Below are 15,548 nucleotides of genomic sequence, written 5' to 3' on the forward strand. Positions count from 1 at the left end.
GTTACTTGATTACACAACAAGGTTTTCATAAAATAAAGATATAACTGAATTCAATAATGCAGTGTCTTGCTATAGCAAATAATAACTAAAATATAACGAATGTCACAGCGACCAGCTGGATGTTGCAGGACATTGCGGCCACTTGCCACTGATGTGCATGCATATTTAAATGTCCTGTAACTTCTGAACCATGGCATTAAAAACATTTCACCATAGAATATTCCCAATTAAAAATGACTTGATCTTTCATTTCTTAGAATATATGACTTTCCTCCCAGGACACTACATGTATATATATTTTTATGGACTGACAAAGAAGAGCATTATTTTTTTTTCATTTGGTTTCTCCAGGTTAGCGGCACAACCAGCATGCCTGACTCGGCCACTTTGCCGAAAGCCACCAGAAGATTGTGTGAGCATGGTGGTGGTGATGCCAGACCTGCTGCCACTGTCAAGAATGGTGAAACTAAAGAAAAATCAATTAAATCTCAGAATCTGGAAACCCAGATAGAAGACCATAAGCCACTTCAGGGGACAGAGGGAAAGAAGACTGGAGAGTCTCACTCACATGTCTTAAAACATGAGTCCAGTGTAAAAGAGAAAGCTGCTGCAGAGAAACAAGACAAGAAGACATCTAGCCACAAGAAACTACATGATCTTCTTTCATCTTTGGCTAGTGTGAGAACACATATGTTTACATAGATATTGTGGTGATTTACCTTTCAGAACTGACATTAAAGCCTCTTGTTGATTTTGATTAGATTGAATACATTGCATTTATTCATCTCTTTATCTACCATCTACTGCCTAGCATCCTCAGGGAATGGTCTAAGGAGGTGGTCATGATGAGAAAGTTTCCATTTCTATGAATCCAAACATTTATTTCCTTGCCTGCTCACTCACTCTTCTTATTATCCTTGCACTACTTTTGCATGCACTCCTTTACCTCCTTCCATCTTCCAAGTGGCTTCCATCTCCTACTGTGAGCTTAGAATTTTACTTATGTATATACCTCTCTTCTAGAACTTAAATAGTGCCTTATCTTTTTTATTTGGCCAGATTACTTTGGTGCATTTTTTCATTCATTCCACCACTCCATAGTTAGCTCAATTTGCATAAGATTTCATGCTGCATCATTCAAAAAAAGGTTTTTTATTCTCCTCTCAGATGGGTAATTTCTACATCATCCACTTGTGGTTCCTGCACCATCTTCTACATCTGAATCTGTTATTATAAGTCAATGAGAGTACTATTCCTGAAGTCCTGCTTACAGTAAATTCTGCTAATAGATTTTGCTTGATAAGTTCCACTTTGCATTATGTGGTAATTAGTACATAATAAATACTATACATGCCAGTGCTGGATGGCATTGATAACCTAGTCTCTTGTTATGTTTTTATAATATTCACAAATATAAATATGTATGTTCATGTTTTATTAGTATTGTAGAATGATGGGTGCACCAGGTGGTCATTTTAAATAGTACAAATATCTTTGTATCATATTGAAAGTCCCCTAATCTCCAGACTGACCCCATATTCCTGTGGAGCCTCAAGTGCAGCCGTCACGTCCCAAAGCTCGGAAGAAGACCAAAACTGCAGGAAAAGGCAAATTATCCCCGGTATCAGAGCCTGGCCTTGGTGAGGACTGTACTTGTACCCTCATTACTGTAGGTTTCTTATTACCTAATTGTCATTCATATTGTTAATTTTTGGATGCTGCAATAGTTAACATCTATTTTTAGTCAATGTCTGTTTATGACACAAAACTGGTACAAGTTTAGGTCTTAGTTTAGGTCTAGACACTTAAACATGTGACATTTAAAAAACATGGTGATAAGTAGTGGGTGGTGTTTAGAGACATGTACATTATTCTTTCACCATGGTACAGGTGTGATGTTTACTATTGTTTGTCTTAGCTATTTGTTTAATAGGTTGCTGCCTTACATTTGTTGACAGAAGTAAACAAATAAAAACTACTATCTACAAGTAAGATGCAGTGGATGCTGGGCTTACAAACAAAGAAGTGTTAACATGCTGTACTAGTTCTAAGGAACTTTGAGCTTTCTTGTTTGAAATCATAAAATTGTAGGCTGTAATATAAGATTTGATTAGAACCATTTGTTGTAGTGGTGTTCTGCTATTTTTTTAGTAATAATGACATCTGGGCTCAATTTTTCAGAACCTGAGCTTGTTTTAGCAACCAAAGAAGTGGCTAAAAGTCTTGGTGGGGATGTGAAGGAAACTGAGTCTGAGCTTCTGTCCACCTTGCGCCTCCACTCTTCAGAGACTACCACTGGCACTGCCCCATCTCTCAGGTGTGTTGATGCCTCTTGGCTACATTGATGCCATGATATCTGTTTGTGATTGGATTGATACCATTGCAGTACAGTTTAGTTTCTTTTAGGGCCCAAGGAACTGCTGCAATGCTTGTCTTCTTTTGTTGTGCAGGATTTCATGTTTATGTTCCTGATGCCTTTGTTATGGTAGTAGTAGATTAAAGAAGATAATGTATGAAAATTTCTCTTGTCATTTTGGTGTTTATTTATTATGGAGACTGGTATGCCCAGTTTTGTGCAGTGACATTACTTTTGTTGTTATGCAATTTCTATCCTTTTTAGTTTTATATCATGTGAGTAAGATAACCCCAAATTTCTGTAGTTGCATTCTTATTTAAGCTTGTACCAGTTAGTTAAGATGATACCCATATCAAACTATAAGTGGTATAAGTGAATAATTGCTGGATCTTTCCTGGCAATTCTGTTTCTTGCCTTTATATCTGATCATCTCATTATCATCATTTTTAGTCTCAGCTTAGTAGAGATTGAAGATATACAATCTTAATCATTCTTCATCTACTTTCAGTTAACGAACCATTGTCTACATTTCTTATAGAGATACATATACTACTGAATCTTTTCCTTTGTGCATTATTGTTGTCTTATTTGTGAGGTAGAGAGTGGCAACAGTGTTAAACCATCAGACAGCAACTCTTGTTTTGGAAAAATTATCCTGCCTGCTGAAGCTTTTTGATTCTGACCTACATTTTGGCTGAATGGAGTTATATTCTGGTAGACCAGACTTATAAATGAGCTATTATAGTACTGGTGTTCAGCCAAGAACTGATGTAACCTAAAGACAGCTCTGATGCATGTGTCTCTTTACACTATTTCACTGCAGTGTTAGTGTTCCAACAAACTTAACTCATGATACACTCCAACCCATTAAGACAGATCACTGTAAGTAACAATTTGGAAAAGATGAATTATGCAAATTCATGTTTGGCAAATTTTGTGCAGTTTTTTACTCATTCTTGTACTTTTAGATTTTGTAATCAACACTATTGTATTCAGTGAATTTCTTCAGTGTATGTACTTATTGCAGAGTACCTTTTTTGATAAAAATACATTTGTGGCAGTTCTTTTATCCTATCTGGTAAATTTTCTTGCCCCACTGACATTAGTGGCTGTGCATAATTTCTCTTGTTGCAGTGAAATTGTTTGTGGGCATGAAGGTGGAGAGAAAGCCACAATCAGGGATGGAGGAAGTGCCACGTCACCTTCCTTCTGGTACCGAGGTCAGGCAAGGGTACCACGTTGACCCGAAAGACCAGCCCCGAGCCCTCAAGCCCTACACTCAGCCTCGGGATTCATCTGTGCCCAGGTTTGTTGAGAGAGGTGTACATTAATGCTATGTGAATTAAGATGGTCTCTTTCTGCTCCCTTCTTTTGATGATTTCAGTATATGCTGTATTTCATGACTTGATCCACTGAAAAGGATGCTCATAATTAGTCTGTGTCCTAAGGGAATCCCTCATATCTCCCATAAAAAAAAAAGTTTGTGGTCTTTTGACTTGAAGTTTTGGATTAAGTTTTTAATGATTATCCTTATTTTGTTTCCAAGGAGCAAGGAAACATGGACCTTCTCTGTGTCTTTACTGAAACATTACTGGTCCAAGGTTTTGGTGGGCCTGTTCCATGTAGCTGCCTTGTGCTGCCCAACATGTTGTACGTCATACATTTTAGATAAACTACTGTTATTTTCCAGGTCACAGTGTTTTCTCTACACCACACTCTATGTGCAGGGCTCATGTTGATCTCTTTGGAGGTTAACCTTTGGGGATATTTAAGAATTTCACCACCAGAAATAAACACTAAACCTAGTAACTTAAAAAAAAAAGTGGCTCAAACGCAAAGGATTATTGGATATGAAAGAAAAAAAAAATTAGTGTACGCCTTAGAAAAAAAAGTTATATGAAGACGAATAATATTGTGCGTTTGTTTCAGGATAGGAAGAAGTTTAAGCATGCGGAATTAGTCATGTAGAAAGTAACTTGAGTTAGTGCAGTGTGCTCCTATAGCTGAGATCCCAAAGTTAATGCTTGCGTTGATAATATGCCTGCTCTTGGTGAACGTGAATCTGATCTGGTCATGGTATCATTATGACAGCGGTACTCAATGTCATCCTTGTGTGAACGTCTAGTCCAGACTTTTCTAACATACAAATCACCACAACACATTGCAAAAATGTATTATCTTCTGCTTAACGAATCGAAAACTGCTCTTAGTATGACACCTTGATGACTCTCTCTCTCTCTCTCTCTCTCTCTCTCTCTCTCTCTCTCCTCTCTCTCTCTCTCTCTCTCTCTCTCTCTCTCCTCTCTCTCTCTCTCTCTCTCTCTCTCTCTCTCTCTCTCTCTCTCTCTCTCTCTCTCTCTCTCTCTCTCTCTCTCTCTCTCCATGAGGTATCGTTGACTTGATCAAGATGAAATTTTCGCTATTCCTTGAATATCTGGGGCAGTAGTACAATAACCTCAGGTTGTCTCCTGTCTTTTCAAGACGTGTGGATAGATTCACCAGAACGTCTTTCTTATTTACTGAACTTGTACAAACATAGAATTCCCCTGACAAAATGTACTTAATTATACTTCGGTGACACTATATACATACATATATATATATATATATATATATATATATATATATATATATATATATATATATATATATATATATATATATATATATAAATATATATATATATATATATATATATATATATATATATATATATATATATATATATATATATATATATATATATATATATATATATATATATATATATTATATATATATATATATATATATATATATATATATATATATATATATATATAGTCACCGAACTGTAATTAACTACATTTTGTCACGGGAATATATATATATATATATATATATATATATATATATATATATATATATATATATATATATATATATATATATATATATATATATATATATATAACAATGAACTATCCACATGTTCTTAGAATCCAAGCCTGGTAATATCTTTCGACGTGTGAAAAAAAAAAAATAATAAATAAAATAGCATTAAAAGTTTTAGCTGAGATGCATTTTGAAGAAAAGGTGTATATTTTGTTTGGTACCAGTTATGCATATAAGATATTGAATAAATAAATAATTATTACTGATCATAATTCGAATTAATAGAGGTAGACCCCCACCTGCGGGCTGGTGCTCGCTTTGTGTATTATATGTATATTCATGTATATTTTGTGCTATATGTATATATTTAAAAATGTACTATAATGCTCAATAAAGCTTTAATAATAATAAGTAGAGCTTTAATAATAATAAGTGATGCGAGCAGCAGCATCCATGTCACAACCAGCGTCACGCGCTTCATGAGTCATCCTATGACGTGCGACACTACCATCTGCGGGCTACTTTTGCCTGGTGAGGCCGACGTTCAGTTTACTGTCCGCCTTACTATCAACCTTCCCCTTCATTATCACTGATTATTATTGCTAATATATCTCAACCAATGCAAGACAACTCTAATTTCCAGTTCAGTTTTGCTAGTTCAATCACACTCGTAGAAGCTTATGCTTTAGTGAATGTGTTCATTTGTGATGAGATAGGGTTGAGAGCTTGAATATATATATATATATATATATATATATATATATATATATATATATATATATATATATATATATATATATATATATATATATATATATATAGACTTCCAAGTTTAGATTACAGTATGAGATCCAGAACAATCATAAGTAGAGTGCAGTAATACCAAGGCAGCTTGCCACCTTGACGGGAACAAGGGAAGACTCGTGTAGCGAACCTTTTCCCTCCTTAGCGTCGTCCGCCTGCTGCTGTTTCCTACCAGCTGCTCTCATCCTCTTGCTTTCTCGCCATGACCCCATTGACCCTCCCTCGGGCCTCCTCCCCATCAGGAACTAACATTTGAAGAGAGATTACGAGTATTTATCCCCTCCTAACCTATCATTTTTAGTCAGCAGTCAGTCAGTCAGTCAGTCAGTCAGTCAAATAGCCATTCAGTGAATGCGTGAGTTTGTGGATATTAATTCATTCCCTTAGCAAGTATTTTTCATTCATTCATTCAGTCAGACAGACAATAAACCATCACTCACTCGCTCACTCAAACACCCAGTCACTCAATTTTCCTGCTCATCTGTGTTCTCTTCTGTTTTTCACCACATTTCATCTCTTCCCTCCTCCCTCATACCCTCTTACCCTCTCACCACCCCCTCATGCCCTCAGGTACTGTGCGAGAGGGTGGAGGGGAGCCTGAATACAGAAGAGGTACTCACTGGTCTCAGGATAAACTCCCCCACAGGCATCCCAGAGTGTGGAGCTGATGCCCTTCGGTCCACCCTATGCTCCACCAGCTTCAGGAGTCAGTGTGGCATAGATAGATGTGGATGACTGTGGTGTCTTGTCTTGTGTGGAGTTACAAGGTTGGTGTATGGATGGGTAAGTGAAGTAGAGATAAGATTTTAATTAGTGGTTTTGTAAGGTTGGGTAGGAGTGCTGTTCGTCTCCATCAAGGGCTAAGGTGTTGTGTGCTGAGTGAATGAGGCTGAAAATTGTGTGTTTTGGTATATGTAGGAGATAAGATTTTAATTAGTGGTTTTGTAAGGTTGGGTAGGAGTGCTTCTTGTCTCCATCAAGGGCTAAGGTGTTGCGTGCTGAGTGAGTGTTTAAATATATTTGTAGGAGATAATATTTTAGTGGTTCTTTTCCCCAAGAAGGGTTAACACATTGAAAGATTGTTGTGGGTGAGAGTAACAGTGAAAGTTGTGTGCCTTGTCTTGGTACATGTAAGAGATAAGCTTATAATAAGTGTATTTGTAAGGTTAAGACAGTAGTGTTTCTCTTCCCCAACAAAGGTTAAGGTGTTGAAAGAGTGTTGTGAGTGTGAGGTGAGTGTGAAAGCTGTGTGCCTTGCCTTGCTATGCGTTTGTATATTTCTCATAGCACTTCCCTGCCAGACCACTTGTGTGTGTGTGTGTGTGTGTGTGTGTGTGTGTGTGTGTGTGTGTGTGTGTGTGTTATATATAAAATGTAAATAAATAACTACATTTCTCGACTGATGGGAGAAACACATTTTTAAAAGGCTCTATTCAAAGTAGCACAGGTTTTTAAGGATGTTTTTATGGTTTTAGTGACAAATTAACAACATTCCTACATTACTGTCAGGAGAAACACTCACAAAAACCTCTGCTAATCATCTTTGTGGCCTTAGAAATCAATCGTGTGAGAGAGAGAGAGAGAGAGAGAGAGAGAGAGAGAGAGAGAGAGAGAGAGAGAGAGAGAGAGAGAGAGAGAGCTAAACCAATTCAACTTGATATGAGAGAAAATCTAATTATCTTCCATTCCCACAGAACCGTCACCCCAAACAATGAGTGGTGGAGGGTGCGTTCTGCGTTGACAGCCAGCATGAGCGGTGACAGGAGGTGTGTGAGGCACATGACAGCTTTAGTGACAAGTTCATGCAGGCAGTGGTGCAATATTATTCCCTCAACACTCTCATTCACTTTGAGGGCTTGGAAACCACAGTGCCTTCAGATTTGTGGAGAAGTGTGTGTGTGTGTGTGTGTGTGTGTGTTTTTGATAGTTATATTAGTTGTTTAAATCATGCTGGGCTAATATCTATCCCTCTATCAATGTGCGTGTGTGTGTGTGTGTGTGTGTGTGTTTACCTATTGCACGAGACAGGGGAAGAGGGAAGAGGAGGAGAGAAGAGAGGTGCTTGGGAGATGAAAATGTATGTGTGTATGTATGTATGAATATTTTCCCTATCATACACAAAAACACCCTTGAAATCCTATATATAATTTGCCATAGAACACACTTACTCTCTCCCACGTGCCCACTCCCTCTCTCCCACCCTCTCACCTCCCACACACCTGTATACCGTTTCCTGCAGCCTCAATGCACTCACCCCTTCTTTTCCAGCCATGGGTGCCTTGCCTCCTCGCACCACCACCACAAGCACCACCACTCCTGCCATCACCTACAAGGGGGAGACTGTGATGTGGATGCAGGTGGATAGGTGAAGCATTGTTCTGGTGTTGGTGTGTGGTGTTGCATTACCTTGAAGTCCACAGGCCTTCCACAGCCTTCCCACTGGTCTCCTTGTCCTGTCCTCCTCCACACAGCATCCACAGGCCTTCCACAGCCTTCCCACTGGTCTCCTTGTCCTGTCCTCCTCCACACAGCATCCACAGGCCTAACCTAACCAACCTAACCTAACGTAACCTAGCCTAACCTAACTTAACCTAACTTAACCTAACCTAACCTTACACCCACAGGTTCGGAGGCCTCCAGAGAGCTGCCCAGAGTAAAGCTTGTGGTATAGAGGGACAGCTGCTGATTATCAAGCTTATGGAGTGACTGGAGGAAAGTGGGAGGAGCCTGGAAGGAGTGGTGGAGGTACAGTACTTGGAGAAAATCCCTCCACCATGATGACTGGGTGTCTGCTGTACAGGCCACCAACCAATGGTGAGAGAGGGAGAGAGACTGGCTAATGGTGGATGAGAGAGAGAGAGAGAGAGAGAGAGAGAGAGAGAGAGTCTTGATAAATAATATTGGGCACAGGCTTCACCACTGGGTCGACTGTGAGGGCTGCGTTCTTCTGCTAGGGAAGTATTGGCTGGTTGGTGGCCGCGGCTGTTCACACACTCACTCTTGCTGTGGCTGGCATGCTGTTCTGTCCTCTCTTGTTGCAGGAATTGCTGTCTGAGGTGTGTGTGTGTGTATGTGTGTGTGTGTGTGTGTGCGTAGAAGCCACCATCATCAACCACAGCAGGTGATAATGATGTTTCCTGCTTTCATCCTCATTGGGGCTAGCCAGACCAACCTGGGGCTGTACTGGGGTGACGCTGTGTGCCTCAGGTGTATCTGGAGGGCTGGGATAGTGAGAAGGTAACAATTAAAAAGGACTAGTGTACATTTAAACCATTACAAACACTATATGATGCTGGTATACACACACAAACACTGGTATACACTTACAGATATATATAAACACTTGCTATGCTTTGTATACTCTTAGAAACACACATAAACTCTTAATAAGTCTAGTATACACACAAACTTGTATACAAACACTAGTATATATTTAGAGACACATCCAAACCTTTGCTAAGTCTGATATAAGCACATAAACTCATAAGAGATGCTGGTATATGCTTGGAAATCTATACACACATTAGGTAAGACTAGTATACACAAATCTATACATATATTAGGAATTTATTGAATGATTGAGATGATTAGTACTCTCTCTCTCTCTCTCTCTCTCTCTCTCTCTCTCTCTCTCTCTCTCTCTCTCTCTCTCTCTCTCTCTCTCTCTCTCTCTTTCTCTTTCTCTTTCTCTCATATCCTTTGTCTATCTCAAATTTTCTCTTTTAATCTCTCCCTCTCTGTCTGTCTGTCTCTCTGTCTGTCTGTCTGTCTGTCTGTCCCACACTTCAATACACCCTTCCTGTCTTCATACACCTTAGTACACCCTTCCTGTCTGCCCCTATAGCTTAATACACCCTGTATCACCCTTGCATCTCATTAAACTATCCCTATTTGTCCATCTCAATAAACCCTGTCTAATTTCCCTGTCCGGCTGTTTGTCTCATCTTATTACACCCTGTCTCTCCCTGCTTCTTGTTGCACCCTTCCTTTCCCCTACTCCTCAATACTCCCTTCCCACCCTGTGTCATGTGTATATATTTAAATATTTATATTCATTTGTGGCATTCTTCATGTGTTTTTGGGGTGTTTTGAGTGTGTTTGGGTGTGTTTTGGGGTGTTTGGGTCAGTTTTGGGTGTGTTTTGGGGTGTTTTGGGGTGATTTGGGTGTGTTTTGGGGTGTTTGGGTCAGTTTTGGGGTGTTTTGGGTGTGTTTTGGGGTGTTTTGGGTGTGTTTTGGGGTGTTTTGGTCAGTTTTGGGTGTGTTTCGGGGTGTTTTGGGGTGTTTTGGTCAGTTTTGGGTGTGTTTTGGGGTGTTTTGGGTGTGTTTTGGGGTGTTTTTGTCAGTTTTGGGTGTGTTTTGGGGTATTTTTCTCAGTATTGGATGAGTATGGGTGTGTTTTGGGGTGTTTTAAGTGTTTTTTGGGCTATTTTAAAAGAGTTTGGGTGTGTTTTGGGTGGCTAGGGGTGTGCTGTGGGTGGATAAGGCTGTTTCTGGGTGTTTAAGTGGGTGTAGATGCGTTTTGGGGTGTTTTGGATGTGTTTTGGGGTGTAGAGAGATAGACGTGATGTGTGCAGGGTGTCTCAGTCCCTGGATGGGTGTAGGAGTGCGTGGTGGTGCTGTCTGGGTCTCGTGGTGTGGGAGTGCATGTAAAGGAACAGATAATTTAGGGCAGTTTTTCATATTTAATTATTTTGTTTATTAATTTATTTATTATTATCATTATTTTTATTGTTTTTAAAGGGGGGTTAATTTTTACGTTCATCTTTTGTGTTCGGGAGTTCCTGGTTAGTGCTATTGACAAAAAAAAAAAAATGGAGATCGTTTTATTTTTTAGTGTGGAAATTGTTGCAGTTTGTCAGGTGTTGATTGGTGTTGAGAGTCGCAGGTCCCGTCTCGCCCTCTGTCATAAAATAAACAATAAAGGGTTGGTTTTCGCTGATAGTTTATTTCCTTTAACGTAAACATGTAATGATATAGTTTTGTCTGTGTCTCCTGATGGTATGGCACTCTTGGCTAATATTTAACTAATTATATTCATGTCATTATCTGAATAACTAATAACAATTCACTATCCTGCATGTACTGTCAAGTCTATCGAAACATCAGGACGTCAATTGAGAGTCATGGATTTCAAGAGATTTCGAATTATTGCTGCTTCCTTCTCAATTTTAATAGGTTCAGAAAATTTACCGAAATTATGCTTCCTGGCTGTTGAATTAAGGTTGAGAGAGAGAGAGAGAGAGAGAGAGAGAGAGAGAGAGAGAGAGAGAGAGAGAGATCAAATTATAATACATAAATTATAAGAAAAAAATGAAGATAATGGAGACGAATAAATAAATACATAAATACATAATAATATATAATGCAGAACAAATTATGAACGAAAAGAAAAAAGAATGATAAATGAAATGCGGTGATAATATACATAGCGTGGTGCAGAGCGTACGATAATGTAGTGCAGAGCGTACGTTAATGTGGTGCAGAGCGTACGATAATGTAGTGCAGAGCTTACGGTAATGTGGTGCAGAGCGTACGATAATGTGGTGCAGAGCGTACGGTAATGTGGTGCAGAGCGTACGATAATGTGGTGCAGAGCGTATGATAATGTGGTGCAGAGCGTACGGTAATCTGTGGTAGACCCAAGCTGTATAGATCATTTAATTAAAGTCTACCTGAATTCGTCCATGACAATTAAACATTTGGTAATAACACACAAGCTTTTTCAATGACTTCACACAAGGTCATACAATAGATGAAGAATTGTCAATGTAAACACCGCAGGGCTCATTTCAAATTTGGCTGTTGTGTGTTTAAACAATTGTCCCAGTCTCCACTAACTTGACTGGCGTTGAACCAAGGTTTAGAAGGTTTAGGAGGATAAAAAGAGTGAGGAATGTACGCCTCCATGCCAGACACTATCACCTCTGTTATGCGCTCAGCACACAAAGACGTTCTCTCTGACACGGAAGCAGTAGTCATTCCAAGGAAAACCACCAAAATACCTCCTCAAAACACACCAAAACACAGCAAAACACCTTCAATACACACCAAAACACCCTCAAAACACCTTCAAAACACACCAAAACACACCAAAACACACGCCAGAGGCACCTTCCCTTAGGGGGATCCTGAGGAGGGATCGTAGCGATAGGACAAGATAAAGATATGAGATTGTGATCGGAGGAGCCCAACGGAGAAGAAAGGGTGACAGCATAAGCAGAAGGATTAAAGGTCAAGAATGTTGAGCGTATCTCCAAGACGGTCAGGAATACGAGTAGGGTGTTGCACCAATTGCTCTAGGTGATGGAGGATAGCAAAGGTGTAGGCTAGTTCACCAGGATGGTCAGTGAAGGGAGAGGAAAGCCAAAGCTGGTGGTGAACAGTGAAGTCTCCAAGAAGGGAAGAGGGTCAGAATGTGCTCCACTTCGGAAGTTAAGTAGTCAAACAATTTCTTATAGTCAGAGGAGTTAGGTGAGAGGTATACACCACAGATAAATTTAGTACTATTATTATTATTATTAGTAGTAGTAGTAGTAGAGAAAGGAACTAATGGAATAAGAAGAGGAGGAGGAAGAAGAGGAGGAGCAGGAGGAAGAGAAGGAGGCGGAGGAGGAAGAGGAGGTTATTGTTGTTTGTTCCTCCTCCTTCTCCTCCTCCTCTTTCTCCTCCTCTTTTCTTCCTCTTCTTCCTCTTCTTTTTCTTCTTCCTTCTCCTCTTCCTCCTCTTCCTTCTCTTCTTTTCGTTCTCTCTCTCTCTCTCTCTCTCTCTCTCTCTCTCTCTCTCTCTCTCTCTCTCTCTCTCTCTCTCTCTCTCTCTCTCTCTCTCTCTCTCTCTCTCTCTCTCTCTCTCTCTCTAGCAATCCCTGTAATGTCAATAAGGTCTATATAAACACGTAAATTTGTAAGATTTTCGACCCTACTGTTTGTAAACAAGGGAGATCAAAGAGAACGGCGGCTGTCTTGCATTAGAGAAAACGGAGAATTTTAACATAAACTAAAACAATAATTGAATCTTCCAATACTATTTTAGACAGTTTTTAGGATAGTGTAAGAGTCTTCTATTTTATCAATTATTTTGTGTTGTTTTGTACTATTAATTATCAGTTCTTAGTGCAAGAAAGTTAAAGAAAAGAGGAAAAAAATACTTTATATAGGTAAAGACAATATGGTCGCTATTAACATGCATATTGGAAGACTTTCGACCCTATGATTTCCAAGGAATGGGCGGCGGCCCATCTTGAAAATTGAAGTACTAGAGAAAACAAAATATTTTAACGCAAACTAAAGAGAAATTGAATTGATCTTGCTATTAATAACACTGTACAACAAATTTCAGGGTTAAGAAGAAAACATAGTTCTCATGTGCGTTTTATTATGAAGTTCAGTGTGCTGAATTCAAATTTGATAACAAAAATTTCATGCCACGTCACAATTTTTTTGTAAATCGCTGTTTTAATAATTATGCAATTAATAGAGATTTCCAAGACTCCATAAATGTATTTCGCTCCCAAAGTCAGATTAAATGTCTTCATTGTATTTATTTAATTAATATATAATGTTTGTTAACTTTATATAATGTATTAACGTACAATCTAGTATTTACTTCTTCTTTTATAAGACGTCTCAGGCGTGTCACGCTTCAGGTTCCAACAGAAGTCAGCCAGCATAGCAGGGCTCCATTTTCCCTTGTACCTGTTTTCCATTGACGCTATATCTTGATGGAACCTCTCTCCATGTTCATCACTCACATCTGCTGCGTTCTCTGGGAAGAAGGACAGATGAGAATGAAGAACGTGTATCTTCAGTGACATATTGCATCCGAGATCTTGGTAGCATTTGATTAGCCTCTCCACTTTACGCTCTCGCTGGGACTCTTGGTGCTTTCCCAGAAGCCCTCTGCATACATCTTTGAATGCATGCCAGGCCGCTAGCTCAGGTCCATCCATTGTCGCCTCAAAGTCCTCATCATTTATAAGCTTGCGAATCTGAGGGCCTACAAATATATACAAATGATTTTCTCCTTCTTAACTAGTGGCTCATGAATTACATTATGGCATCCAAGCGTCATAGATTCCCGAGATGGCCATTCTGAGCGTATACAATGTTCTGATCTGGCCCTACTGTCCCACTTGCAAAGAAACCACATCAATTTGGTGCATCCAGTTTGTAGCCCATTAAGTATGGCTACTACTTTCAAGTCTGCACAAATTAACCACTCATGCTCTTTGTAACTTATGCGGTCTAGAATAAAAGCAAGGTTCTCATATGTCTCTCTTAAAATGACTGAGTAAGCAACTGGAATTGAAGGCATGGTGTTCCCAATGTGCAACAGAACTGCTTTTATGCTGTAAAGGGATCCATCTATGAACAGCCTCCACTCATTGGGTAAAAGCAACAAAAAATACCGTTCAGATAGACATTGCGGGCACTGCTATTTACGAAGAACTGGAGGGTCACAGAAAGAAACGGATGTTATATTCGTAATCTACGCAAAAAATAACTCTAGAAAAGGATAGTCTCATTTCCGCTTTTTTTTTTTCATTGTCATACAGTGTAATTTATGATAGTTTTGCGATAGTGTTAACATTTACTGTTATATGAATCGACTATAATTATTTATTGGCGAAATATATATATATATATATATATATATATATATATATATATATATATATATATATATATATATATATATATATATATATATATATATCCTTTCTACTACTATTAATGATTTCGTAATTATGTATCTTTTTTTTTGAGAGAGAGAGAGAGAGAGAGAGAGAGAGAGAGAGAGAGAGAGAGCGGGAGTTTGCGGTGTTAAATAGTTATTACAAAATGTACGACGATTTTTTTGTTTATGTTCATATATATTTATTTATTTTTTGGTAAATTTTGTTTATTTTTCTTTGTTTATTATTATTTATTTATTTTTTGTTTGTTTTTTTCAATTTAGTTATTTAGTTATTTAGTTATTATATATATATATATATATATATATATATATATATATATATATATATATATATATATATATATATATATATATATATATATATTTTTTTTTTTTTTTTTTTGAGAGAGAGAGAGAGAGAGAGAGAGAGAGAGAGAGAGAGAGAGAGAGAGAGAGAGAGACTTACAAAAATTCTTCTCTTCTTCCTCCTCCTCTTTCTCCTAATTTCTCTCCCCCATCCTTCTGCATAAATAATAGTAGTAGTAGTAGTAGTAGTAGTAGTAGTGCTATAAATGACAGATAGATACTACTTTGAATAGTACATATATAAGTAATTGTTTATTCTTAAATTTACTTGAGTCAACCCTAAAATATCATAAATTTACGTTTTCCTTAAGTATTTCTCGTGTTCGTTATATAGAAATGTTGTTAATGTCACTTCTACCTTATGACAACAATTACAACCTGTTAATGTGAGATAGATAGATAGATAGATAGAGAGAGAGAGAGAGAGAGAGAGAGAGAGAGAGAGAGAGAGAGAGAGAGAGAGAGAGAAAACTT

At 38.2% G+C, this 15,548-nt stretch overlaps 1 protein-coding gene and 1 long non-coding RNA gene across 6 annotated transcripts; both read left to right on the forward strand.

Moving 5' to 3' along the window:
- Positions 1-349: 349 nt before the first annotated feature.
- LOC135098625 (uncharacterized) lies at positions 350-4,131 on the forward strand. 2 transcript variants are annotated; one of them, XM_064000969.1, is made up of 5 exons: positions 350-678; positions 1,527-1,640; positions 2,182-2,317; positions 3,463-3,662; positions 4,047-4,131. In XM_064000969.1, the coding sequence occupies exons 1-3, from the start codon at positions 370-372 to the stop codon at positions 2,197-2,199; spliced, it is 441 nt and encodes a 146-aa protein (XP_063857039.1). In that variant the 5' UTR covers positions 350-369; the 3' UTR covers positions 2,200-2,317; positions 3,463-3,662; positions 4,047-4,131. The 2 variants fall into 2 exon arrangements, with proteins under 2 accessions (XP_063857039.1, XP_063857038.1); XM_064000968.1 differs by having other exon boundaries at positions 3,491-3,662.
- Positions 4,132-5,398: 1,267 nt separating this feature from the next.
- Positions 5,399-10,969, forward strand: LOC135098622 (uncharacterized). Of its 4 annotated transcripts, none has more exons than XR_010267178.1 (5): positions 5,399-5,761; positions 6,605-6,801; positions 7,729-7,800; positions 8,303-8,399; positions 8,659-10,969. It is a non-coding gene; the product is annotated as an uncharacterized LOC135098622 (long non-coding RNA). The 4 variants fall into 4 exon arrangements; XR_010267177.1 differs by lacking the exon at positions 5,399-5,761 and adding an exon at positions 6,107-6,303; XR_010267179.1 differs by lacking the exon at positions 5,399-5,761 and having other exon boundaries at positions 6,328-6,817.
- The last annotated feature ends 4,579 nt before the right edge of the window (positions 10,970-15,548 follow it).

Source organism: Scylla paramamosain, unplaced genomic scaffold (assembly GCF_035594125.1).
Source record: "Scylla paramamosain isolate STU-SP2022 unplaced genomic scaffold, ASM3559412v1 Contig71, whole genome shotgun sequence".
NCBI classification, from domain to species: Eukaryota; Metazoa; Arthropoda; class Malacostraca; order Decapoda; family Portunidae; genus Scylla; species Scylla paramamosain.